This window comes from Balaenoptera ricei, chromosome 15, assembly GCF_028023285.1.
Source record: "Balaenoptera ricei isolate mBalRic1 chromosome 15, mBalRic1.hap2, whole genome shotgun sequence".
Lineage (NCBI taxonomy): Eukaryota > Metazoa > Chordata > Mammalia > Artiodactyla > Balaenopteridae > Balaenoptera > Balaenoptera ricei.
This window is the reverse complement of record NC_082653.1, coordinates 83,787,008-83,811,514: the sequence shown is the minus strand read 5'-3', so window position 1 is coordinate 83,811,514 and position 24,507 is coordinate 83,787,008. Positions and strand designations below refer to the sequence as shown.

Sequence of the window (24,507 nt, the reverse complement as noted above, 5' to 3'; positions counted from 1 at the left end):
TTTGCAGAGATGTAGCTCCCTTGACAGCATGAAACACCACTTCTAAATTCCTCTGGGTGAGTTGAGATTTTTTTATCCTGGTTCTCTTGAAGGCATGCGGAGATGGGGAGCTGTGTATTCTGCCGGCAGGAAGTGGTTCTAAAATGATTTCTGTCCTTGTCTATTAAGAATACTTTAAAGTAACTGAAGGTTTCATTTGATCCTCTAACCAGTTATCCAGGGCATGAGGGTGCCCTGCTACACCCAAATTCCTTCCCGCCCTGAACCATGACATAGCTGACCCCTGGGTGGGCGACCAGAGGAAAGGTGTGTGTGGCAGTACCCACCCCACGTGCCAGCGATGCTGAAGTCCAGGAAAGTTCCCTAAATGACTTTGCGCATTGAAAGTGGGGCCTCCAGGGTGGCACAGCAGGGGTGGGGTCAGGGTCTATGCACACCTATGTCCAGCTCCTCAAATCTTGGGGCACACCCGCTGGGTGCTGGGTGGTGGGGGCGACAGGAGAGCAGAGGCAATTAAGAAAAAATCCTGAACCTCTTATAGAAGAAAAAGAGCTCAGGAAGGGTGTAGACTCAGAGCTTTGCAACTCGAAGTGAGGTCCTGGGACCAGCAGCATCCGGAACCTTGTTAGAAATGCAGAATCCCAGGGCCCCTTCCAGACACCCTGCATGAAAATATGTCATTTAACAAGACCTCCAGTGATTCTCATCACGTCCAAGTTCAAGGAGCCCTGCTGGCGATGGGAGGTTCTCACACTTGAGGCACCAGGGCTGCCCCCTCCCCGGGAGCTGATTCACGGGTGGCACGGGGCCCAGGGATCTGCATTTCCAAGTTCCCAGGTGTGCCCTACACCCCCTCTGATCAAGAGTCCACCCCAGAGTCTCAGACTTGGCTGCACATTGGAGTCACCTGGGGCGCCTGGACCCACTTCCGGGAGGCCCTCAGGAGCCAGATTGTCTGTGATGCAGCCTAAGAGGCAGTTTGAGAACCACTGGTCCAAACCACTGACCCAGACCTGAGGTCGTAGCCAGCGGCTCCGTCCCGTGCACTTGCCAGAGAACACGACGGGGACGTCCTGCTGCATCCAAGAAGCGCTCTTGCTGCTTGCAAGGCCCGAACATCCATGCACGGAAAAGAAAGAGAGTCTGGCCACCTGGCCTATGCTTGGCTATACTCAGAGCACACAAGCTTTATTCGGCAATAATGGCAGTATTTCATGAGTATGAGCTGCACAACAGTGGGAATGCTGTTGTCAGCACAAAGTCTGAGAGCAAACGATTACAGCAACAAAGCTCAGCCCCCACGGCCCTGCCTCCCCTCGCCAGGCAGGCCCAGGTTGCTCCCTAATCCTGCGCAGTTCGATGGGGGCCTAATCGTGGTCTCCCTCTGCACCCATAACACACTCTCTGCACATCCTCTGCCTCCCCCAGGCTGCTGGGCCAACAAAGAAAGAGGAGTGGGCTGGTCCCCCACCCCGGGTTCCATCCAGTCCTGCCTCTTCCTTCTCAAGGCCACCGTGGGAGCAGCTCGGGGGGGCAAGAACACTGTCCCCCCCCCCACCTCCGGGTACCCAAGTCCCCAAGTCCCCGTGGCTTGACTCCTTTTTGCTGCAAAGCCTTTTCCTCAATGAAAGTTTAACATGGACTCAATAAAAGAAGGTGCTATTTATAAAGCACTTTGCACTCACAAAGCATTAGCCCTGCCCCCACCCAACCCCCAGCAAGCAGAGAGGGAACAGGGTGTCCTTAGAAAGGGACCCAGTAGCCACAGGGACAGCGCACAAAGGGAGGAGCCAGGCCCAGGAGCTGTCAGGGCCATGTGGGAAAGGTCAGATTTCATTTTAGTGCTGACTCAGGGTACATCCCAGCAACCAACTAACTGATACAGAGGAAATCATCTGAAATGTCTGTGTGACGCGTGTGCACGCTTGTCTCTGTATGTATGACCTTTTGTGATGTAGCCTTAAATTATCCATTTGTGACCTTCCTTCCAGCTCTCTGACCTGGGCAGGGCTGCCTGGGGGAGGGAACTGTGAACCCCAGATAGACAGCAAATGTGCCAATAGGGGAGGAGTGGACGAGGAGTTGCCAGGCACACCTAGGAGAGAACAAGGACCACGTCTGGTGTTGCAGTCCCGCTTGGGGCCTCTTCAAAGGCAAGGAGTGGGACTGACTGAGAGGGGCTTACAACTGTATAGATGGATGGATGGATGGCTAGGGGGTGTGATGGAAGGGGGCTTGTGGAGGCAGCTGGACTGTACAAATGGATGGCCGTCCAGGGCGGACGGCCCTGCACACATGAACCCCTCCTGCTGGGCGGCGTGCACCACCCTGCCCGCCCCTGCCCGAAACTCCCAGTCAGCAGTCAGTTAACGCTGAAACCGGGTCGGGGGGTGGCGCTCACACTGTGTAAGTTTTGACAGACTTGTAGAGGGGCGGCAGCAGCCCGTGGTTCTCGCGGACAACTTCCAGGTACTCGGATGGCGTCTCCAGCAAGAAGGGCCCACAGCACATCTGGCAGCAGCACCTGACCCCAGTGGGCGGCTCCGGGTTCTTGTCAGACATGGGGGAAAAGTCAAAATCAGCCACCTATGGTGAACAAAACCCCACTGGTCAATCACCCGCCCACCCACTGGGAGTCCCATTAGGTGGCCTTACGAGCTCAGCTGCCTGGCTAGGTGGCCTCAACGAGCTCAGCTGCCTGCTGGCAGCGTGCACAGAAACACCTTTCTGGAGCCACGCAGCGCTTCCCTGTGCCTTTGGCTTTTCTGCTCTCTGGGTCTTTCCTGCTTTCGGTTGCCCTCTCCCTTACCAGCTCACGGGCACGGCTGCCAAGCAAAGGGCGAGCATAGAAGGAGGTAAGTCACATTGGCAAGCAGCTAAATCATCAATCGGGCCCCATCTATGGATGCCTCTTGGGCACATCCCCCCCAGCCTCAGGGCCTTGCTCTGACATCCAGACCACCTCCAGGCTCCCTGGTCTGGCCCCCCTGCCCTCTCCGCATATCCTCTCCTGTCAGGGCCCAGGAGTCCAGCCCCCACCCCACCAAGCACCCACCTCCACCATGTCCTTCTGATGAGCGGCATTCCGCAAGGTCATGTACATGATGAAGGCCAGCATCATGGTGATAAGTGTGGCACACGGGAAAGCAAAGACAGCAGGCTGGATGCCTGGGAGTGAGACAGGGTGAAGTCACGAGCCTGGGTAGTTGGTGCCGAAGACTAGCCTTCAGGAGGAGACGACACAGGGGAGAGAACAAAGCCCACCAGAGCTTTTTTCCTCCTTGTGTTCACGCATCCCAACTAGGCAACACCAATAGGCAAGTCCAGGATTTCACAAAAACCAAGCTGGGGTATGTGAGGGTTTTAAAGTTTTACTTGATAGTGACTTTCAAGGGGTGCAACCAAATTTCCCACCAGAGTGTGGGCTGGACTTATAGTGACTTGCTCCCAATGAGCAGCATAAGACAGAGTGATGATGTACAACTTCCGAGCCTATGCCATGAAAGACCTAGCAGCTTCCCCCTTGGTCTCTCTTGGGTGACTTGCACTGGGGAAGGGAAGCCCAAGTTGTGAGGACACCCAAACAGCCCTGTGACCTCTGGCAGCTCTGGGCTCACTCCCTTATCCTGTTACCAAGAAGCAGCATGGCAGAGCAGGAAGAGCCCAGGGGGTCTTGGGTTCAAATCCTCGTTCTGACCAGTGACCTGATGGCAATACTGACCCACAAGGCTGCCACGGGAATGCAACCAGGTGAGGCAGGTGCAAGGCAGGCGATCAGCCAGTGTGGGTTCCTTCTCACTCCTCCCCCACCCTCCTCCTGGTAGAGCCACCACCATACGCCATGAGGATCTGTCTCCCAAGAAAAGGCGGCATTGATTACCTGTAGTGCTGTCTTTCTCTGTAGAATTCAGGGGGATCCCGGACACTCAGTGCCCAGGAGATATTGGGGGAGGTGGGGCCCAAGGCCGCCGATGATGTCAACAGGTCACAGAGTCTGCCTGGCCCACAACATCAGCCGGGGCCAGGAGCGGAGAGTGGTGTCTGCTCAAGGTCTCAGAGGGACTGGAAAGACTGGAGGGGGCAGTGACAGCACCTGGTGCACTTCCAGGGCCAACCTTGGGGATGAGTGCAGTTGGCAGGGTGTCCCCTTTTGTTCTGTATGGCATGGAACCTGGCTGGGCATCTGAAAGACCATCCCTAGGGTTCTGGGATCCTACTTTTTCCTCTACATAAGAAAGTTCTTTTCTGGGGTCACAGAACAGGCCCCCCCCCCCCGGAAATGAAGGGTAGGACCTGATGCTGGCATCAGCCAATCCTGTGGCTGTAAGCCCGTGGCGGGACCTCATGATGTGTTCGGGAAAGGGTATTCCAGGGGCGATGGTTGGGCACCCTTATGAATGAGACAGACTGTACTGCACACTTTCTGAGCTGCTCACCCTCCCTGGGAGACTCACAACAGCCCTGTGAGTCCAGCACAATCACCGTTGGCGATGCTTGTTTTAGTGGCAGCAACAGCGCCTGGATGGAGGTGATGGGGTGGTGGTGACAGCAGTGAAGGAGGGAGGGTTCGTGTTGGGGACAAGTGTGGCAGTGCTTAACGTATGGAGGGACACTGACCACTGTCAGTGGTGGTGGCAACAAGAGAGCTGAAGTTGGGGCAGCACGGTGTGGATGGTGTCGGTCCAAATGGTCGGCGCAGGGGCTGGTGGCAGGGGTGTTAACGGCAGTGCTGATGGTGGTAAGGGTGGTCGCAATGGCAGTGCCGTCTCTGGCTCTTGAAGATGCTAGAAGAACTGTCTGTAGCATGTGGTGATGGTGGCAGTGGTGCTGGGCAAGTTAGCTGGCAGTAGCTGAGCTGTCTGTTGTTACTGCTAGTGGTGTTGGTGTGGAGGGTGGTGGTGGCGGAACTGAGGGGTTCTGGTAGTGGGGGCCAGAGCAGTTGTTGATGGCACTACAGAGTTTGGTGCTAGTGCTGTGGGTGGTCAGTCAGTGGTGTTGGTTGGGGACAGTAGGGTTATTGACGATGCTAGTGTTGCTGGGACTGGTTGTTGATGGCTGTCGGGGGAGCTGGCTGGTGGCAGCACACTGGCGGTGGTGGCAGGGTTGACTGGTTTTTGCTGCCTTTGTAGGAGCAGGGGCGAAGTGTCACTTACTGGAGGGCCACACCTGGATCTTGTGGTACTGATGCGTCTTGCTGATAATGTTCTCGGCCTGGATGCTGAAGCAGTAGTCCCCAGGATCCCTGAAGATGTGGGTCAGGTTGTAAGCCGTGCTGCCCACTGACACAGGGTGGCATTCCCCTTCCCCCAGCGGGAGGCACTCGGGCTTAAGACGCCAGCACACGTTCAGAGGGGGGCTGCAGGGAAATGGGGGCATTTTTTTAGCGATGGCTCAGCAAGGAGTGTGAGCATAGACTAAGTCCAAGAAAGCCCAGGCAGTCATGAACTTCAGTGTCCTTTCCAGGACAGAACACCCAGCTTCTCTGGCCTCCAGGGAACACAACGGTACATAAGAGATGGCTCGGGACTCCGAGGGGGTCAGTGAGGCAAACAGGGACGTGCACAGACTGCTGGAGGAGGCAGAATGAGTGCCCCAGTGACACACTTGGTGCGCTGTGGAAGCACAGGGGGCGGAGGAGCGTGTTCTTAACGAGGAAGTCAGGGAAGGCTTCCTGGAGGAGGTGGCATTTGGGTAGGCCCTAAAAGGATGAGTTGGCTTTTGACAGGTTTGAAGGGGTGAGGGCATTCCAAGCTATCCACCTGCCACAGCACAGGCTCAGAATCTGGAAAATGCAGGTCCATATAAAGAATTCCAAGTGAGCATTCCTATCTCACACGACCTAGACCAGAATAAAACACACACTCATGCCACTTCAATGATCAGGTCTACCAAGCACAAGTAGTTTCCCTTTCTGCTCTCTAAGTACTGAGCTCTTATCTCCAAAGCCCCCTGAAAGCTTCCGGAGCCACCTCCAGCCCCTTGGCTTGTCTTCCTCCTTCCTTGGCTGCTTTGACCCCTCCCGGTCTAGCCTTATTTCCCCCTGACGTCTCCCCTTGTCGAGGGATTGGGCGGGGTTGGTCTTCCCCACTAGAGTCCTTGGAGGGCTGGGCCCTGACCACTATTTTTCTGCAGCCCCGTCCATCCCAGTGGCCCCAGAGAGGGGCTCCCTTGTGGGGAGAACACACCCAGCATCTCCCCATCTCATCACTTACTACAAACTCAGCCTGATGGTGTTCTTGGCAGGAGCTGAGCCAGGTTCTACCCAAGATGGCCTGCTTTCCAGGGGGCTGGAAAGCAGGCCCAAGTCACATACGGAAGTCTTTTCACAGGAGTGGTCCCTCACCTGCCTTTGCCTTGATGCCCATGTTGCAGACAGCCCCAAAAGGCCAGTGCTCCCTCCGCTGGACCCTGAGAATGCAGCCATGCCCGTGACTCTCCCATGGCACAGTCAAGGGTGGCATCATCCCTCCGTGAGCTCCTTAACTTGGGGCCCCTCAGGGATGGAGCAAGCTCAGGAGCCTCTGAGGGGGAGTGTGGGCAGGACCACAGGTCATGCGCAGTGTGCTCTGGGCTTCACTCACCTCCCCAGGAAGTTCAAGGTCACTATCATCTTTTGGAAGGTCTGAATTAGGGTAGGCCCCAAGACCTGGATGCCTCGAAGGGTTTCTGAAAGGCAGAGAAGACCTCATTATATCTGGTGGCTGACGACAGCTGTATCAGGGCTCGCGGAGTCCCGAGGCTGTGTGACCACCACCCCGTCCTCCTCTTGGCCCTCCCCAAGGGCAGGTCACAGGTCACATCCAGGGCATACCCGGGTCCCACGTCCCTGTCAGCAGCAGGTACTGGAGCCAGCTTAGAGTGACGGAGCCAGAGGAAGCAAGCAGGGCCCTGGTGAGCAGGACCTGGGGCTGACTTAGGGTACCACCTCCTCCCCGCATCATCTGTGCCGTGTGCGGGGTGGGGGAAGCAGCACCCCATTAGCACGACCAAGAAATCTGCTGCAGCTGTCCCAGCACCCCCTCTTGCCAAAGCCGGGAGAGGGAAGTCTGGCTGTTCCCTCCCTGTGCAGCCGACTGAGGCTGTCCCAGCCCCGACAGGACGGTCCTTGACGGGAGGCAGATGTAGCCGGGAACGAGGAGTGATGGGGATTTACCAAATCACAGCAGTGTCTGGGCTCTGCCACCTGGTGGCCGCCTGACCTCCTCCATGGCCTGCAGTGCCCCCTTGGAAGCGGGGAATGACAGACCCGCTCAGAGGGCTGCCAGGGGAACAGAAGAGAGGCTGTGCATCCGAGCTCAGCCCAGTGCCCAGTTGGAGCCACTCTGATCTGCAAGTGACCCAGCCCTGGAAGGAGTGGTACCCAGGGCTCCCTGATGGGCCAAACGCTCAACCCACACCAACCCCCAGAGACTCACCCTGCAGCTTCAGCGAGGCAGAGAAGTCACCCGTCTTCTGCAGAAAGCCCTTCCCAACATCCGGTGTTACCTGCTCCCACTCCGCCACGACCTTGACCTTCACAGTGAAGGATCCAACGATGGAATAGTTATAATAGACCGTAGCGTCTTTGGTCACCATCTGGGTGCTACAAGGTGACAGGGAGGAGAGGACAGAAGTGACTCACGTGCCCTCTTAGAGTGGTTGTACAGTGACACATTCAGACCAATGCCTTGCAAGCAAAAACGTCATCCCAGCATCAGTCCCCAGAGCCAGCCAGGGCATGAGGTCAGCTGTACCTGGTAGAGTGGCTGCTGGTTGTCTTTGTATTTGTAAGTTACAGGTAGGAGAACTCCTGGCAACAGGTGCCTGTCACTTGCCAGGAAGTGCTCTGCACCCCGAGCCAGGAAACTGGGAAAGGCTGCGTGTTAGACAAGGACAATCTGGGGAGGGGAGAAGTATGAACTTTGGAGTTAAGACACACCTGGCTTTAAATCTCAGCTCCAGATTTCCTATCTACCTAACTCTAAGCCTTAACTTTTCTCATCTGAAAAACAGGAAGAGTCATACCTCCATCACAGGTTATGATATAACATATTAGTGTGTAACATCATGCTTTTTCCCTACAATTACCTGAATCACTTCAAAAGGAATTCTAGTAACAATAAAATATTTTTGTTGATTTGTTGATGCTCTTTATATATGAAGTTTATCAAACCTTTACCTATTACATATCTTCCAAATATTTTCTCCCAGTTTAACCTTTATCTTTTGGTTTGATTTACTTCTTTCATTTCAAATTTTAAATCTGATGATGCCAAATTTAGCATTTTTTCCATTCTAGTTTCTGCCTTTTATTTACAGAGATGCCTTCCCCACTGCCAAACTATCCAATCTCAGGGGATCATCTACATTCCAATCTAGTCCTGGTTCATTATGTTTACTATTTTAAATCTATCTGGAATAGCTTTTGTTAGGGATTAGATTATTTTTCTCCCAAACAGTTAACCAGCTACCCTAGTATCATTTATCAAACAATCTATCCTTATGCACTGGCTGGAAATAACATTGTTATCATACACTACATGTATATATAAACTTAGTGTTTTTTTCTGCTTTTTCTATTCTGTTCCATTGAGCTGCCTTTTCTTGCTGAAAATTATTTGCAGCTTTCTAAATACGTTTATGTATGTATTTCTAGCCCCTTTCCCGATCACCATTCATCATCATTCTGCTTTTCTGATCATTTCTCTTTCTTCTTACAATATTGAGAAATTCTCTCATCATTTTTCAAGTCTTTTTAAGGTTCTCAGTACAATCTGTGATTTTATTCACATAAATCCTACAATTTTAGGCTAAGTTTATTCTCTCCGTTTTTATAAATATTATGAAAGATTTTTTCGACTGCCATTATATGGAGAAGCTAAGAATCTTTGTTTTGTAACCAGCCACATTACTAAAATCTTTTTAGTTCTAAGATTTTTCAGTTGAGTCTTTTGTGTTTTCCAGGTAAACAGTACTGTCATCTGTGTACAATGACTTTTGTCTCCTCCTTTACAACATTTATATTTCATTTCTTTTTCTTATTTTATTTCATCACCTAGTCAAAAATGTTCAATTGCAATAGAAATCGTGAATAGGGAATTCCCTGGTGGTCCAGTGGTTGGGACTCCGCGTTTTCACTGCCAAGGGCCTGGGTTCGATCCCTGATCAGGGAACTAAGATCCTGCAGGCTGCAGCACAGCCAAAGAAAAAAAAAAGGAGAAAGAAATAGTGAATATAACTTTCTTTAACGTGAAAATAAATGCCCCTAATAAATATGGAGGCTGTCCCCTGGTTTGAGACAAATATTCTTTACGTTATAAAACCATATATATACATATATATATAAGCGTATATGTGTATTTGTATACAAGTATGTATATATGTATGTATATACATTATGTGTATATGTGACGTATATGTATATATATGTATGTGCACATATGTGTAAAACTGTATATTTATACACAAAATTTAGATGAACTGTAAAATCTTTGTCATGTTCCAAAAATTATTCTTATTGGGATTTTTATTGGGTTTGCATTAAACTTAAAGAATAACTGGGGGGAAACGGACATCTTTACAATATTAAGACTCACCATCCCAGACATGGTGTACATACCCAGTTACTCAAATCTTTTCTACTTCTGTGGGTGGGAGAGGGATGGATTGGGAGTTTGGGATTAGCAGATGCAAACTATTATATATAGAATGGATAAACAACAAGGTCCTACTGTATAGCACAGGGAACTATATTCAGTATCCTGTGATAAACCATAATGGAAAAGAATATGAAAAAGAATATATATATGTATATATGTACGTAGCTGAATCACTTTGCTGTACAGCAGAAATTAACACAACATTGTAAATTAACTATACTTCAATGAAACAAATTTAAAAAAAACAAATCTTTGCTACTTCTCAGTAGCTCTGTAGTTTTCTTCACGCAGGATCTTGCCCATTTCCAGATATGCCTGACCGACCCCCACTTCCCGACCTGCCTCCCCTAATTGGCTTGTCTGGAGAGGAGGTGTTAGGAGAATGAAGCTGGAACACCTGAATTCTACCATGGGAGTATAATAGCGTGTGTCATTGGCTGGCCAGGTCCCTCCAGAGTCAAACAGAGAAAAATCCTACCTACCTTGACCTGCCTTAAAGGACTGTTTTGGGCACCAATGACCCCTCTACTAGGTTGCAGGCACCTTGAAGGCAGGTCCCGTGACTGGCTCACACTGGTCCCCGTGGACCCCGAGCTTGGCACAGAGCAGGTGTACAAGGCATGTTTGGAGTGAGAGAGAGTGAGCAGGTGAAGATGGGAGAGTACAGGGCACTCCGCCTGGGACGACAGGGCCACCAGCCATGAGCCAAGACTTTGGGGCATCAAGGGGGGTAAGGACATACCCGTCTCCGAAGTCCCAGCTGTAGAGAAACGAGGCGGTCTTGAAGAAGTTGCTGGGGTCGTGGAGGAGGAAGGAAACTTTAAGGACTGTCTTGGTGAGGTAGGAGCTGGGCCAGGGCAGGGAGGTGTTCTGGGTGACAACGAGGTTCCCCACGAGGAACTCTGGGACAGAGACCACGGGAGGGTGAGTCCACTGAAGTGGAGGAGGGCAGAGCCACGTGCCAGTTGGCAGGGCAGCCTCTCCCCCACCCGACCTCCTGGCTGTCACAGCCAGGTGGTGGCAAGAGGGGACCCTGCAGGTCACCGAACACAGAGGCATGTGTCCCCTCCGTGGACGCTGGTGAAGACTCACTTCATGTGTTACATGCATAGCTCTGCTCCTGCACCCCTTTCACCAGGACCCTGAACTTTCTGGCACAAAAGATGCCCAGGACCAGAAGGAAATGCACAGGCTTTGAAAGCAACTCTTGGGAAATATTTCAAAGTATTAGATGAGCCTAGAAAAAAGGAGCAGTTCTACTGACCGCAGGTCCACAGCCCACGTGCTGGGCTGGGTGTTCTACTGACCGCAGGTCCACAGCCCACGTGCGGGGCTGGGTGTTCTACTGACCGCAGGTCCACACCCCACGTGCGGGGCTGGGTGTTCTACTGACCGCAGGTCCACACCCCACGTGCGGGGCTGGGTGTTCTACTGACCGCAGGTCCACACCCCACGTGCGGGGCTGGGTGTTCTACTGACCGCAGGTCCACACCCCACGTGCGGGGCTGGGTGTTCTACTGACCGCAGGTCCACACCCCACGTGCGGGGCTGGGTGTTCTACTGACCGCAGGTCCACACCCCACGTGCGGGGCTGGGTGTTCTAGTGACCGCAGGTCCACACCCCATGTGCGGGGCTGGGTGTTCTACTGACCGCAGGTCCACACCCCACGTGCGGGGCTGGGTGAGGAACACCATTCCGTGCTGCCTCCTCTAAAAAAAAAAATTAAAAGCTGATTCTTTAAGCAGAAAGTGAGGTGTGCTCAATAAAGCTCATTTGGAAATTGCTGAAAAGTGGAATGAAAAGAAAAGAAACTGCCTATCACGCAAACACAAGCATTGTTGATGTTTTGAAGAACTGCAAAGTATACGTGTATACATATTTAAGGTATACACATGTTAAACACAGTTGATCAAATTGGTTATAGAATTTTGTTTTGATTTTTAAAATTTTACAACCATGAGTACTCCCCCAGGCTACAACAAACTCTTTGTAAACGTCATTATTATTCATTATACAAATTATATCAGCATACTTAACCAGTCCCCTTATGGTTGCATACTTAGCTTGTTTCTATTTTCTTCTGTTATTATAAAAACTGTGATGAACATCTTCGTGCATAAACCATTACCCAAATGGAGGTTTATTTCCTGAAGGTAAGTTCTTTAATAGACTGTAAACTCCAAGAAAGCAGGGACTTCTTGGAAAGAGAGAGAAGGGAGGGGAGGGAGGGAGGGAGGAAGGAAGGGAGGAGGAGGGGGAGAGGGAGAGAGAGAAAGAGAGAAGGAGAGAGAGAGAGAGAGAGTGAGAGAGAAGGAGAGAGGGAGAGAGAGTGAGATAGAATGAGAAAGAACAGGCCAAAGACTAAAATAATTTATAACCATTGATACATATGTATCAACTGCTCTCCAAAGGGTTGTATTAATTTACACCCGAGTAGCAATATGTTCTTTAAGTGTCCATTTCAGCACAGCCCTGCCAGCAGTGCATATTACCGTTTTCTGATCCTTTGTTAACTCAACTGACAGCCGCGAAGGAACCATGGGTCTAATCTGCATTTATGTGATTACCAGCCAGGCTGGATGTTTTCTCTGCACCGAGAGTCTGAAGACAAATCAAGTAGGAAAGGTCTTCACCTGTAATGGGGAGGACGAGGAGACTCCTGGCCACAGGCTGGCACATCCCGCAGTCGGCGGCGGTGACCCAGACGGAGACTGGGAAGTCCCCGGGCACGTTCCCCACGACGCGGATGGTGGAGCTGAAAGCCTCATCTGTCTTCCCCGTGAGCAGCAGTGGGGTGTGAATCCAGCGGAAGCGGTAAAGGCGGGTGCTGGCGGGCAGGACCAGGCTGCCATTGTCATCAGCCACCAGGCTGGCCGTGATGGTCACCTCTGCCCCCGTGGTGGCAGGGCCATCGGTGGTGAGGTGAAGTTCATACAGGCCTAGGAACCCAGAAACAAAGGCCGCGTTTCACGAAGGGGCGTGGCCAGGAAACCCACCGCCACCCTCTGGGCCGGCTTCTGTGAGTCTCTTTTACAGGTGGAGAAATTGGGGGCCAGGCAGGTCAAGTGACCCGCCCAAGGGTCATACGATTAGTTCATTGCCCAGCTGGGATTCAAACCCAGGCCCAACTGACTCCAAATCCCACGCCCTTTCCCGTGTCTCCAGTTTGTTTTATTTTTTCATGCCAGCCAAGCAGGGCCTTACAGAGCATGTGTATGCTGACCTGGCCCGGCGTCTTAGCTGTGAAAATGACGGCCAGTGCATGTCACAGGAGGAACCACCGCAGCTGATGCCAAGAAGTGCCCCCCGTCGCCCACTCTTTTGGACTAACCTTTACATGTGAAACAAAATTCCAGTTGGAAACACAAAGCTGAGTCTGGACCCCGTTAAGGCCTAATACCTTGATGGTGGTACGCCAGCCTTGGGAGGAAGGGCCATTGTGATCCAAGCCAAGCCCCCTTCTCTTTGGTCTCAGTTTGTAAATCTGTAAAGTGAGAGCTTCTAGATCTGAGCTGTCCAATATGGTAGCCACTAGCCACGTGTGGCTCCTTGAGCGTCAGTTAAAGTGAAACAAACTTAAAACCCACTTTCTCGGTTGCACTGGCGCATTTCAAGGGCCAGCCACGTGTAGCCGAGGGTCACCATAGTGGACACTGTGGATACAGATCTTCATTATCACAGAAAGTTCCACTGGACTACACTGCTCTAGGGAACCTCCAGGATTCCTGCAGGGGCCAACGCTGGAGCTTTGTGATTCCAGCTGGGTCAACTCCTTGGGGAACCTGAGCTGAAATACTGGGGATGCAGCTCTTACAGGGAACCCAGGAATTAGTTTTCTTTTTTTTTTTTTTTTTAAATTTTATTTATTTATTTATTTATGGCTGTGTTGGGTCTTCATTTCTGTGTGAGGGCTTTCTCTAGTTGCGGCAAGTGGGGGCCACTCTTCATCGCGGTGCGCGGGCCTCTCACTATCGTGGCCTCTCCCGTTGCGGAGCACAGGCTCCAGACGCGCAGGCTCAGTAATTGTGGCTCACGGGCTTAGTCGCTCCGCGGCATGTGGGATCTTCCCAGACCAGGGCTCGAACCCGTGTCCCCTGCATTGGCAGGCAGACTCTCAACCACTGCGCCACCAGGGAAGCCCCAGGAATTAGTTTTCTAGGTTGCAAGCGGAGAATAGGGCCTGGAGCACATGGAATGGAGACCAAATAAGAGGCCTTTTAAATAACACTCCCCATCTGACCAACACATTGAAGGTAAGACTAATTGTAATCTGAAAATAGAGAAAGGTATAAAATTAAAAAAAATTTTTTTTAATAATTAGTAACAACCACTTACTATATTGGGGCATTTCCTACTATTCTTTTAAATGATGCTTACTCTGAGATTATATATTCCATTGCTGTTGCTGTTTTTTCAATTCTGTATCATAGGCATTTTCCTAAGTCATTATTTTTCACCTGCTTTAGATAGCTGCAGATTTTATCATACTCACAAGGTTAAGATTTTAAAAATCAGATTTGTTTCCATTGTAAACATAATACATATGCATAAAGAATATTAGAAGTGTCCTATTACCTTACCCCCCAAAGACAACAGCTGCTATCATATTGCTGTCCTCCAGCTCTTTTTCATGCACGGAAGTTTTAAATTCAGTCAGAATCAGCCTCTGCACACAATTTTGAATTACTTTATTTCTACCTGACAACACATCAAAAGGATGTCTGCAGTGGCACTAATGTGAACTTCAGTATCTGCATGATAATCCCTCAAGCAGGTATATCTTAATTCCCAGAACCCTTCACTCTTGTCAATAGCACTACTGCACGTCTTGGTAACTATTTTCCTGTGATTTGTAATTTTCTTTTTCAGGTGAGACTTCTGAAGGGCCTGAGGTTAGAGAATGTCTAACAGTGCACACCTGGGCAGAAGAGGTGATGCAGAAGGAAGGGAGGAGGGCCCACAAGCCCCCCTCTGCTCATTTTACTCCCTCCCACCCCACTTCCCGGCAACATACACCCCCTCCCTTGGCTTCCAGTACCTCCTAAATGCTGATGGAACCCAGTAACACAGACTTCATTTCTACTGAGCAATAATACAGTGGCTACTAACCACACGCAATTAAATATAAATTAATCATAGTTAATCACTTCAATGTATAATACTAACATTCCAGTCCCTCCATTGCACTAGAGCCACATTTCAAGTGCTCAATAGCCATAGCTCTCCCGGATAGCACCGATATAGATCATTTCCTTCATCATCTAAAATTCTGTTGGCCAGTGGTGCTCTAGACCCCCTGGATTTCTCCCCTCCCAAACCTGCCCTTCTCTTCACCTATCATTCTCTGTCGGGTCAGAGGACCAGCTGTCCCAAGAATCAATCCCCGGGCCTCTGCCACTCTAATTCTCCCTCTCCATTACTACCAGCATTGCTTAAGGTAGCATTCAGCCCCATCCGGATGGATTACCGATACATCCTGAATGTGACCCTTGGCCTCCAGTCCTGCCCTACTTTCAGCCACCCCAACAGGCAGCTTCCTGCACGGTTAATCTGATCATGGGCCAGCCTTGGGGTGGAGGGAGACCACATTCACATCTTAGCACATCCATGCTGTAGCTTTAACCCTTTAACACCTGCAGTTCCCCCCAACATGCTCTGTCCTTCCTAGCCTCAGGGCCTTTGCACACACTGTCCCCACTGCTCTTCTTCACCTATCTGTCTGTGGATATAACCTCTTCCAGGAAGCCCTCCCTAACACCCCCCCGACCCCGCCTCCTCGGCACTCTCCCAACAGCCTATGCACACAGTTGTCACAACCCTGGGTTGGGATAAAGGTTTTCTCATCTCCCCCACTGCACTGCAAGCTCCTTGAGGGCAGGGCAGGGGTCATCCCCATCTCCCCCAAGCCTAGCCAGGTGCTTGGCACATAGTAGGGGTTCAACACTGTGCTGTGGAGGGGCACCGGGAGAGAAGAGTGTGGCAGAGGGACCAGGCCACATGGCAATGCCCCAGGAAACTCTTCACCCAAGTGCTATGGACTGAGCCCCAACCCACAGCTGCTGGGGGGACCCAGAAGTACAGGATGTGCTCCCTGCTCTTCGGGGGCTCACGAGAGACCTGCTGGACTCAGCAAAACCGGGAGGTGAGCGAGTGTGTCCTCAGCTGCACCCCATTTGCCTTGCAGCGATGTTGCCCGCCCCCACTGGGGACTCTGGCTCCAGCCTTTCCGCTCACCCACGTTACACATTCCCTGTTCTGAATCCCTTTCCTTGGGGCCATATTTTGGATTATAAAGTCATTTGGGCTAGCATTGCAAAAGGGACCTGCAGCACCTTAATCCCAAAGAGAGAATTCCAGACACAGAAGTTTCTCCAAGAAAACACAGTGTGTATTTTACATTGAAGGACCCGAGTCCCCAGAGGTCCCCAGGGACTAATGCTACTGCCTGGGACCACACAGCAATCTGCATTGCCCTAGGATGAGTCCCGCTGGCTGGGAGGCAGCATTTGGCCAGGCTGCTGCAGAAAGAGGTGCTTAGAGGAGAGGCCATCTCCTCCCTTCCCCCTCTTGCTCCTGCCCACACCCCCCAGGAAAGGAGCGTGGGCCGGAGTGAGGCTGGCAGGTGGCAGGGACATTCAGCTGCATGCTAATGGCCATCCAGCGTCTGCAGCAAGACAGGCGCATGTCAGCACGACGCAGATCCGTTGCCAGGGGAACAGAATCAGGAGCGCAGCCAGCTCAGCCAGGAGGCGGGATGGGGTGGGGGTGGGGAGGGGCTGTGGCTACAGCCAACGTTGCAGCAGACACTGGCCCAGCTCCTGGGAGCGCCCCCCCATCCCGACCTGTCCACACGCCAGAGGCTCCAAGGGCACTTTTCTCAGGCTTGTTTTTAAAAAGCAGGTATTTCACAGCCCCCGGCTGATGCTGCCCCTCGTCCTCAGGGCCTAGAGAGCGTCCAGAACATCCAGGCTGAAATGGACCGGGAAGGCTTTGCCACCTGTGGCTGAAGGAACCAAGCCCAGGTTTGGTTACCTACCCATGCAAATCCATCTTTCCAAGTTTGGGAGCCCAGATGACATGGCCTTGGAGTACAGAACAGCCCAGTCAGGGGCTTACGGGTGCCACAGGTGCCCCAGTGACCACACAGGTGCCCCAGTGACCCAGAGCTGAAAGGGCGAAAGCAAAAAGTGAAGTGACAGCAGCCACAAAGCTTGACCCGTGGAAGAACTCCCAGGGCTTCCACCTGGAGCATGCACATTCTCCCTGACCACACAGCCTGTAGGGCCCCAGAACAGTCTAGAAAAGGGCTACATCAGCCTTTTCTCACCGCACATGTACACAGCCCAAAACACTTCCCAAGGTACCTCTGAAGCCTGGACAACACAACCTGGAATTAATGAACGGTCCAGGACACGGACTTCTGACTTCAACCCCTGGTGTAGGAAGCATGTCGTGCAGGCTGACCCAGACCCGGGAAAGGTGGAAGGAGCTTCTGAATCTCTCTTTTGCTCCTGTGGGTTTTCCCCAACCCCATTCCCAGCTATTTGGACTGTATCATGGGTGCAATAGGCCAGGCTGGGAACCACACATGACTTCCAAAGAACTAACCCTCCCCACCTTTTTTTTTTTTGGCAATTTAGGCCGCGTTGATAACTTCTGGACACATGTAAACCTAATGGACAGGAGACCCCATTTCCAGGGGCAAGCAGATGCTCCTGACCAAGCCAATTCCCACAAAATTCCCTTAATTCATCCTTAACATGCAGGTTTTTTATTTTACCTTGTGGCTTTTATTTCACAAGTTTGCGTTAGATCTCTTCTTCTGTCTACCATTCTTTTAAGGTGGAGGTGGGGTAATGAAAATATTGGATAATATTTAACACCCACCCAATAGCTGCCCACGTCCCAACTGTCCCCTTAAAACTCTCCACCCTGGGTCCTTTTTTGTCGCCAAAATGGGGCAGAAAAGTGGGCGTTGGCCTTCGGGCGGTGAGGAGGTGGGGATGTTAGAAGCACGACCCGGGGGACACCGGGTAGGACCCAGCGGAACCAGCTCCGGGTCCATTTTGGAAATCATTCCCCGAGAGGAAATGGCAGATCGGCCTCTTGGGCGCTAAAATCGCATACTCCCCTAAGTCAACACGAGCAGGGTAGAAAGCCTCTCTGGATAAGGCCACATTTTAAGGCAAAAACGCTGCTCCGCGGGCAACCTGGCCGCGCTCCCTGGGGGCTGTGGCGAGACGACCGACCCCGAGCATTCCCAGACTCCCCTCAGCGTCCTCCCCCACCTCCAGCGGCTGCGAGGTTTCCAAACATCGGGATGGATGCGCCGGCCACCGCGCGGTCCCTAGGGCAAGGCCGATCTGGAGGTGGCAGCGGGAACGAGGGCGCGGGGAGCCCCCTCAAGTGCCAGTGACTTCAGGGGAGAGGGGAGAAGGGACAGAGGAGAGGGCTGCGCGGCGCCCGGCAGGCCGTGCTCCCCTCCGCAGCTCGCGGCCTCCGGGGAGGAGGGAGGTGCGCGCAGGGCGCACGGCGCCACCTCCGCAGCCCCGGCTCCCGGCGAGGCCGCCCGCCCGGGACCGCCCCGAGGCCCCGGGCGCGCTGCGGCTCGGGGAGGGCGAGCGGCCGGCTCGCGCAGCGCCTTACCTGCAGCCACCCTAGCCGGGGCCAAGGGCAGGAGGCAGGCCAGCCAGAGGATGCGGCCGAGGCGCGGCCAGAGGGCCGGGGCCATGGCGGCGCTGGGAGCGGCTGGAGCGCAGAGGGGACGCGGCTCGATTCGGCTTCGGCGGCTGCAGCTCGTGGGGCGCGCGGCACGGGCTGTGCGGGGAGGTGCGGGCGCGGCGCCGGCTCGTCCTCGCCTCGGATCTCCGTGTCTCTGCGCGCCGCCGCCGGCCACAGCCCGCCGCGCCGACCCCGACCCACGTCAGCCGCGCCGCGCCCCCTCCCCGCACCCTCCCTCACTCCGCCGCACGCCGCCTCTCCCCACGATCCTCCCCTCTCCTCCCCGGTCTCCGCTTCTCCAATCTGCTCCCCCTCCCTCCCTCCCCTCGCCGCGCCCCTCCTCTCCCCTCGACCCCTCCCTTCCCCTCCCCTGTCCCCGTTCCTCCAGTCTGCGCCCCCTCCCCTCCCTGCGTCTGTGCCCGCGCCCGCCGGCTCTGACTCAGCGTCCCTAGAGGAGCGCGCACCGCTGTGAAGCCCCGAGCAGGCCCTTTTGGGCTCTTTCTCCAGGTGGCTTCTCCCCTCATGACGCACACGGCTTGGAGATGCGGCTCTTCATTCAAGAAAAGTGTAGCACCTACTGTGTGCAAGGCGCTGGGCAGTGGGCCTAGGAACGTCTGGTGTCCCTCCGGAGAGAAGGGCTTGGGTGCAGGTGCCCAGGTGCAGGCGCTGGGACTGATGCCATTCCTCAGTTTACCCTCTCTGCACCTGCTGTAAAATGGGGCTTGTGCTCATACCTGGGCCCACAGCGACAACGCTGTCACTGAGGGCCTTGGGACACTCAGACAACCAAGATAAGGAGTGACCAGGCTGCTCCTTGGACACTCCCTGGCCTCAGAAGGCGCTTCCATCTGCCATAACGGAACAGAGCGTGTCTTTTCTCCGAGAAGGTGGCCGGCCTAGCTGACCTTAAAGACTGGACACCGGCAGCCTGGATCCTGGTCCCAGCTCTGCCTCTACTTTATCCTTGGCAAGGGAGCCCACCCAGAGCGGGTGTTGGATGGCTCCTCTCGCCTGGCCGGCACTGATGGGACCACAATTGCAGGACGGGCTGCGTGGGAGTGAAGGAACTTCTGGGACAGCTGTGGGGTCCCCTGAGAACGGGCCCCACTGGCCCCATTGCCATCTCACTGTGATGGAGGGGGGAACAGATTTGAGTGAGTCCCCTTAGGAAAGTTAAAAGTACTGGCCACTCCCTGGTGGCATCAGTCACCATTGTGGGGACACATACCAGGGCTAGGAACCAGGAGACTTTGGATTCTGAGAGTTGTGTGACCTTGAGAAAGTCACATAACTCTCCTGGTGCCTCAGTTCACTTTTCTTTAAGATAATAATAATGCCCCATGAGACCGTGGTAAGGATGAAATGATGTGACACATAGAACAGTGCTTGGACATAGTAAGTACTCAATCAGTGTTGGCTGTCATCATTAGAATTGCTTAAGGGCTTGGGAGAGTTTCACTTGTCCATCAGGAATTGAGAAGAAAATTGTGCTTGAGAAGAAAATAGTAGATTAAGATTATAAATTGAGTTTCAAATATTTGACTCTTTCACATTATTCAAAGGTCTGGTTGTTAGTGGTTTTTGTAATGTACTAAATGCATAAATAGAATAACATTTATTACATTTTTTTCATGTGTAACATTATTACATTGAATAACTATACAGTAGCCATAGATGGTCACATCTGTGTCACAGAAGCCACCTGCAAGGCCACCCTGAAGCTGATGTTGATGTGACCCTTCTTTGTCTAATTCCCCACAGGTATTACCTCCCCCAGAAACCTTCCTTCTTCTGGGCTCTCACAGCACCTGTCTTGATGTAAATTCTTGTCACTGAAAATCTTTCTAAAGCAGGTTAGTCGGTCTCTTGGCCCTAGCAAAATGGTATAATTGATTTCCCTTTGGTAACAGAAGGGCAGCAGCCCTAGTGTTAATATTCCTACCACAAATCCTCATTATCTTGCATTGGAAATGTAACTGTGGGAAGTGGGGGCCACTGAGCTGATAACAATCACCCCCGATCAGCTCTGGAGAGGCTTTGGGGGTTAAGTTCTATGGTAGTTTGAAGTAGGCAAAAGGGAGTTTAGCGTGATCCCTTTGTTGAATTTACCATGGCTCCAGGCCTAGATCTCAGCTTTACCAGATTTTCTCCTGGAATTTTTCGACCACAGGACACCCAGTCACCCTGTTGAAACCCACAAGAGACCGAGGGAAGACTTGTTAATTCATCACGGGGGAAGGTTCTTCATAGGGGTGGAGCCCTTAGGGCCAGCCTCCAAGAAGCCCAACAGGTGAGGCAAAGGTAAGCAGGGACTCCAGCACACCAGGGGACAGCGGAGGGAGGATGGCCTCTTGGTGGCTCTCAGAAGGTCAGACTGAGGCCTCATGCCCTGAACCACTCCATGCAGAGACCACTTGTGCAGACTGCTCGTGCCCACCAGAGTGAATATTTTGGGGATCCCTGTATTTTTTTTAGTGTTCCAGCTGTTCCTATCCTATAGGTTCATACAGTATTATTCCAAACAGGGTACAAATTTATACATTTGTTTATGGGCCGAATTGTGTCCCTTGAGAAATCCATATGTTAAGGCATAACCCCCAAAGTGACTGTATTTGGAGACAGCACCTCTAAAGGGGTAATTAAGGCTAAATGAGGTCATAAGGGTGGGGCCCTAATCCAATAGGACTCGTGTCCTTACAAGAAGAGGAACAGACACCGGAGATCTCTCTCTTGAGAGAGCACAAAGAGGTCATGTGAGCACATAGTGAGATGATGCCAGCACATAGTGAGATGATGCCACCTATAAGCCAAGCGAAGAGGCCTCAGAATGAAACCTACCTTGGTGGCACCTTGATCTTGAACTTCCCAGTCTCCAGAACTATGAGAAATAAATTCCTGTTGGGTAAGCCACCCAGTCTGTGGTACTTTATAATGGCAGCTTGAGCAGACTAAGACAACACCCAATGGGCAACAGGAATACATTGGTAAAGAAAGACAGAGGGACTGCCCTCGTGGTCCAGTGGTTAAGACTCTGCATTCCCAATGCAGGGGGCCTGGGTTCAATTCCTGGTCAGGGAACTAGATCCTGCATGATGCAACTAAAGATCCCGCATGCGGCAACGAAGATCCCGCGTGCTGCAACTAAGACCCGGCACAGCCAAATAAATAAATATTAAAAAAAAAAAAAGAAAAGGAGCTTTCTGTCTAGGAGGAAAAAAGATGATAAATGAGTAAATATAATTTCAGATTCTAAGGAAAATTCCAGTATTATGAGAGCTAGTTGGGGGGGGGGGCAGGCAATGGTTTTCTTATATTGGGCCTTAAAAAGGCCTCTCTGAGGAGGTGACATTTGAGCTCATCAAGAATGACAAGGAGCCAGCTTTGTGCCTCTCAGGGAAGAACATTCCAGACAGGAGAATTAGCTACAAAGGTCCTAGGTGGGCAGGAAGCACAGCAAGGCCATTGCGGCTGGAACATGAAGAATGAGGTTGGGAGGTGCACAGGCCCAGGGATTGAGGATAAGTTGAAAAGTCTTTGGAGGGTTTTAAGCAGAGGAGGGGCATGATCTCATTTATCTGATAGAGATGAAGTTGACACTGTCCCCAACCTCTAATTCAGGAGGCAGACACGAAAACAGGCAAAAATCATAGCAGCGTGATGGGTACTTTCGTAGGGGAAGCTAAGGCCATGGGAAAGCATATGAATTTCACCAGTGTTAACCTCCCCGCCCCTCCCCCAACTGTAGGTCTTTATCACATGCAATTAAATGGAAACTTATCAAAGGATTTGTGTACTGCTGCTTTTTTTCTCGACACCCCCCCCCCCACCGCCCGCCCCGGCAACAATATTAAATAACCTTGGATGGCACATTGGTTCCAGCCCTTAGATTTTTCAACTTTACCCAATTTTGGACCTCTTAAATTTTGGGGTTGGCGGTGGTAGGAGCAAAGAGGATTTTGCTTGCAGGTGGGCAACTTCTTCCATGGGGGAAGGAGTGTTCTGACCCACTATATTTCTCCTGGGGCAGAAACAACTGGCACTAAATATATCCACTTACAATCTCAGCGCTTCAGCTGAGGCTTGTTCTTGAGTGGCAACATTAAACAAAGGCAAGGAGCATGTCTCTGAACGTATCTTGTAGGAATTGCAAGCTCTATTTATTACCAGGTGTGAAATATATCTGTCTGAGAAGGGAACACAAAGATTCTGGTGAGTTAGTGATGATGGGGTGGCGAGGGGCGGTGCGGGGGGAGCAGGGGGGAAGTACTGTCAGGAAGGGGCAGGAGGTGGAGCCAGGTCCTGGAGGGGCTGGAGGTAGGTCAGGTTATCACTTTCATGCTCTGGCCATTTACCACTATCACCACGTGTTTCCAGGAACAGCTCGTCATTCAACCAGTCTCATAGATGGGGTCTGCAGGTGAGGCCTGACAGTACTTTTCTCTTCCAGGGCCTCTTGGTTCAGCCATCACCTCATTTGGGCATCCGGGCCCCACTTTCCCCTCCCTCTCATCATTGCTCTGACCCAAGGCATCTGCCCCGTCGCGTAGGAGCTGAAAAGCGGTCCACTGCGGTCTAGCCTCGGGGTGATGCAGCTGCAACAAATGATCAGGCCGGTCTCTTCCAGGCAGAACACCTGGGCTCTCGTTTGCTTACAGGGTCTCCGTCTGTCTGCAGCCTTCGCCTTCCCAAAGACCCTCCTTACCTCCTCCCCCTCCCCGGGCTAAGAAGGACCCCAGGGCTCAAGCTGGGGAGAAAACCCCGCCCAGCATGCCACGTTCAGTTCAGGGGTGGCCTCTTCCCGGGCCCGTCCGCCGTCTGCTAAGAAAGCCCCGCGGGTGCACACCGCCCCGCAGCAGCCCCCAAGTGTCCCTCCCCAGCCTCCTGGCTTCTACGAGGATATTAAGGGCAGAAAGAGCCGAACCAAAGACGCTTGTCACTGCCTGCGCCTCCCTCCCGGCCTGCGGCCCCGCCCACGTGGACAGAGGTTTAAAGGGCCAGGCAGGCCCACCCGGGCGTGACGCCTCTCCCCGCTCCCGCCGCCCGCCCAGGCCGCACCCACTTGGAGGCGGTGCGCCGGGGCCTATTCCTCCGGCGGCGGGCGCGGCCGCTTTAAGCGGGGGCGGGACTGCGTGCTGCGGCGCGACAGCGGCGGCGGCTGAGAGGGCTTAGGTGGGGTCGCGGGCCGGGGCTGCAGGAAGCCGGCCGCCGATGTCGGGGTAAGTGTGGGCAGGCGCGGGACGGCGGCGGGACGGCGGCGGAACGGCCCCGGGAGGCGCGCGCGGCAGCCCCAACGGGTGCGGCGGGGCCCGGGCGTGGGGAGGCCTCTGCGGCGCCTGGGTCCGCGGAGCGATGGAGAGAAGCGCATAGCGATGGAGAGAGGCTCCGAGCGCCCCGGGGTCCCTCCGCCGCCCATCGGGGCCCAGTCCGGGTGGCGGGGGCCGGCGGCGGCCCTCAAACCGCCGCCGCTGCTGCCTGGGCTGGCCGGGGAGCGCCGGGAGGCGGAAGGCTAGCGGCGCGGGAATTGACCCTCGGCGCCCGCCGTAGCCCGGCCCAGGAGGCGGGCGCTGGGTGTCCGGAGAGGGTGACAAAAGGAGGGAAGCCGAGGGCTGTTTGAGGCCGGGGAGATAGAGCGTGGGGTTGGGGCCCCGTCTCCCCGGAGGCGCCTCCTGTCGCCCTGGCCCCTCTCGGCCTCCACGCAAGCACCTGGCTCGCCTGGCCTGGCGCGCAGAGCGAAGGTAGCGGCGTCGACAGCGCCCCCTCTGGCCCGGCGGCGCCGCCTCAGGCCTGGCGCGGCGGGGCGGGGCGGCGCGGCGGCGCCGTTTGCCGGGAGCGGGCGGGGCACCGGCTCCGTCCCCCACAACCTGGGCCGGGACGCGGGGGCGGGACCGAAGCCAGGCCCGGGCCCTTGGTCTCTGGGGTCTTGGAGCTGCTCTCCAGCTTGGAGGCGGGATGGGACGTCTTCCCTCGGGGCCCCCAGCCCCCCGGGCCAGGGGAGAACGAAGCCTGGCCTCTCGGGGTTTCGGAAAATGGGGGGTTGACGCCTTCGGTGAAGAAGTGGATCCAAGCCTTTAAAAAGTTTAGGCACGACCCACCCGAAGTTTCTTACGTAGGGAGAGGCCGTGACCCTGAGTCTTGGGTCTCGGGGAT

General features: G+C 53.5%; 2 protein-coding genes across 16 annotated transcripts in view; one reads left to right on the top strand and one right to left on the bottom strand.

Moving 5' to 3' along the window:
• Positions 1 to 1,167: 1,167 nt before the first annotated feature.
• On the bottom strand, positions 1,168 to 18,564 carry TMEM130 (transmembrane protein 130). Of its 3 annotated transcripts, none has more exons than XM_059896636.1 (8): positions 18,286 to 18,564; positions 12,273 to 12,578; positions 10,381 to 10,540; positions 7,416 to 7,582; positions 6,582 to 6,666; positions 5,154 to 5,356; positions 3,056 to 3,168; positions 1,168 to 2,586 (listed from the first exon to the last, which is right to left on the bottom strand). In XM_059896636.1, the coding sequence occupies exons 1-8, from the start codon at positions 18,368 to 18,370 to the stop codon at positions 2,398 to 2,400; spliced, it is 1,308 nt and encodes a 435-aa protein (XP_059752619.1). In that variant the 5' UTR covers positions 18,371 to 18,564; the 3' UTR covers positions 1,168 to 2,397. The 3 variants fall into 3 exon arrangements, with proteins under 3 accessions (XP_059752619.1, XP_059752620.1, XP_059752621.1); XM_059896637.1 differs by having other exon boundaries at positions 1,168 to 2,550; XM_059896638.1 differs by lacking the exon at positions 1,168 to 2,586 and adding an exon at positions 2,769 to 2,825.
• A 4,909-nt stretch (positions 18,565 to 23,473) lies between these two features.
• The window catches only part of TRRAP (transformation/transcription domain associated protein), a 112,181-nt gene continuing 111,147 nt past the window's right edge, over positions 23,474 to 24,507 (top strand). For 9 of the 13 annotated variants that reach the window (XM_059898554.1, XM_059898562.1, XM_059898560.1 and 6 more), the window contains exon 1: positions 23,474 to 23,576. The gene's annotated coding sequence lies outside the window, so the exon portion shown is untranslated. Of the gene's footprint in view, positions 23,577 to 23,970; positions 24,096 to 24,507 lie in introns of those variants that run through there. The other 4 variants (XM_059898553.1, XM_059898552.1, XM_059898551.1 and 1 more) reach the window with 3 other exon arrangements.

Excerpts from the sequence above, each read along its gene's own strand:
- TMEM130 (XM_059896636.1), bottom strand. The coding sequence starts at position 18,370 with ATGGCCCCGGCCCTCTGGCCGCGCCTCGGCCGCATCCTCTGGCTGGCC. Across the intron at positions 7,583-10,380 it reads AGCTGGGACTTCGGAGACGG|CACCCAGATGGTGACCAAAG; the intron begins GTATGTCCTTAC and ends GTCACCTTGTAG. Across the intron at positions 3,169-5,153 it reads GATCCAGGTGTGGCCCTCCA|GCATCCAGCCTGCTGTCTTT; the intron begins GTAAGTGACACT and ends TCTCACTCCCAG.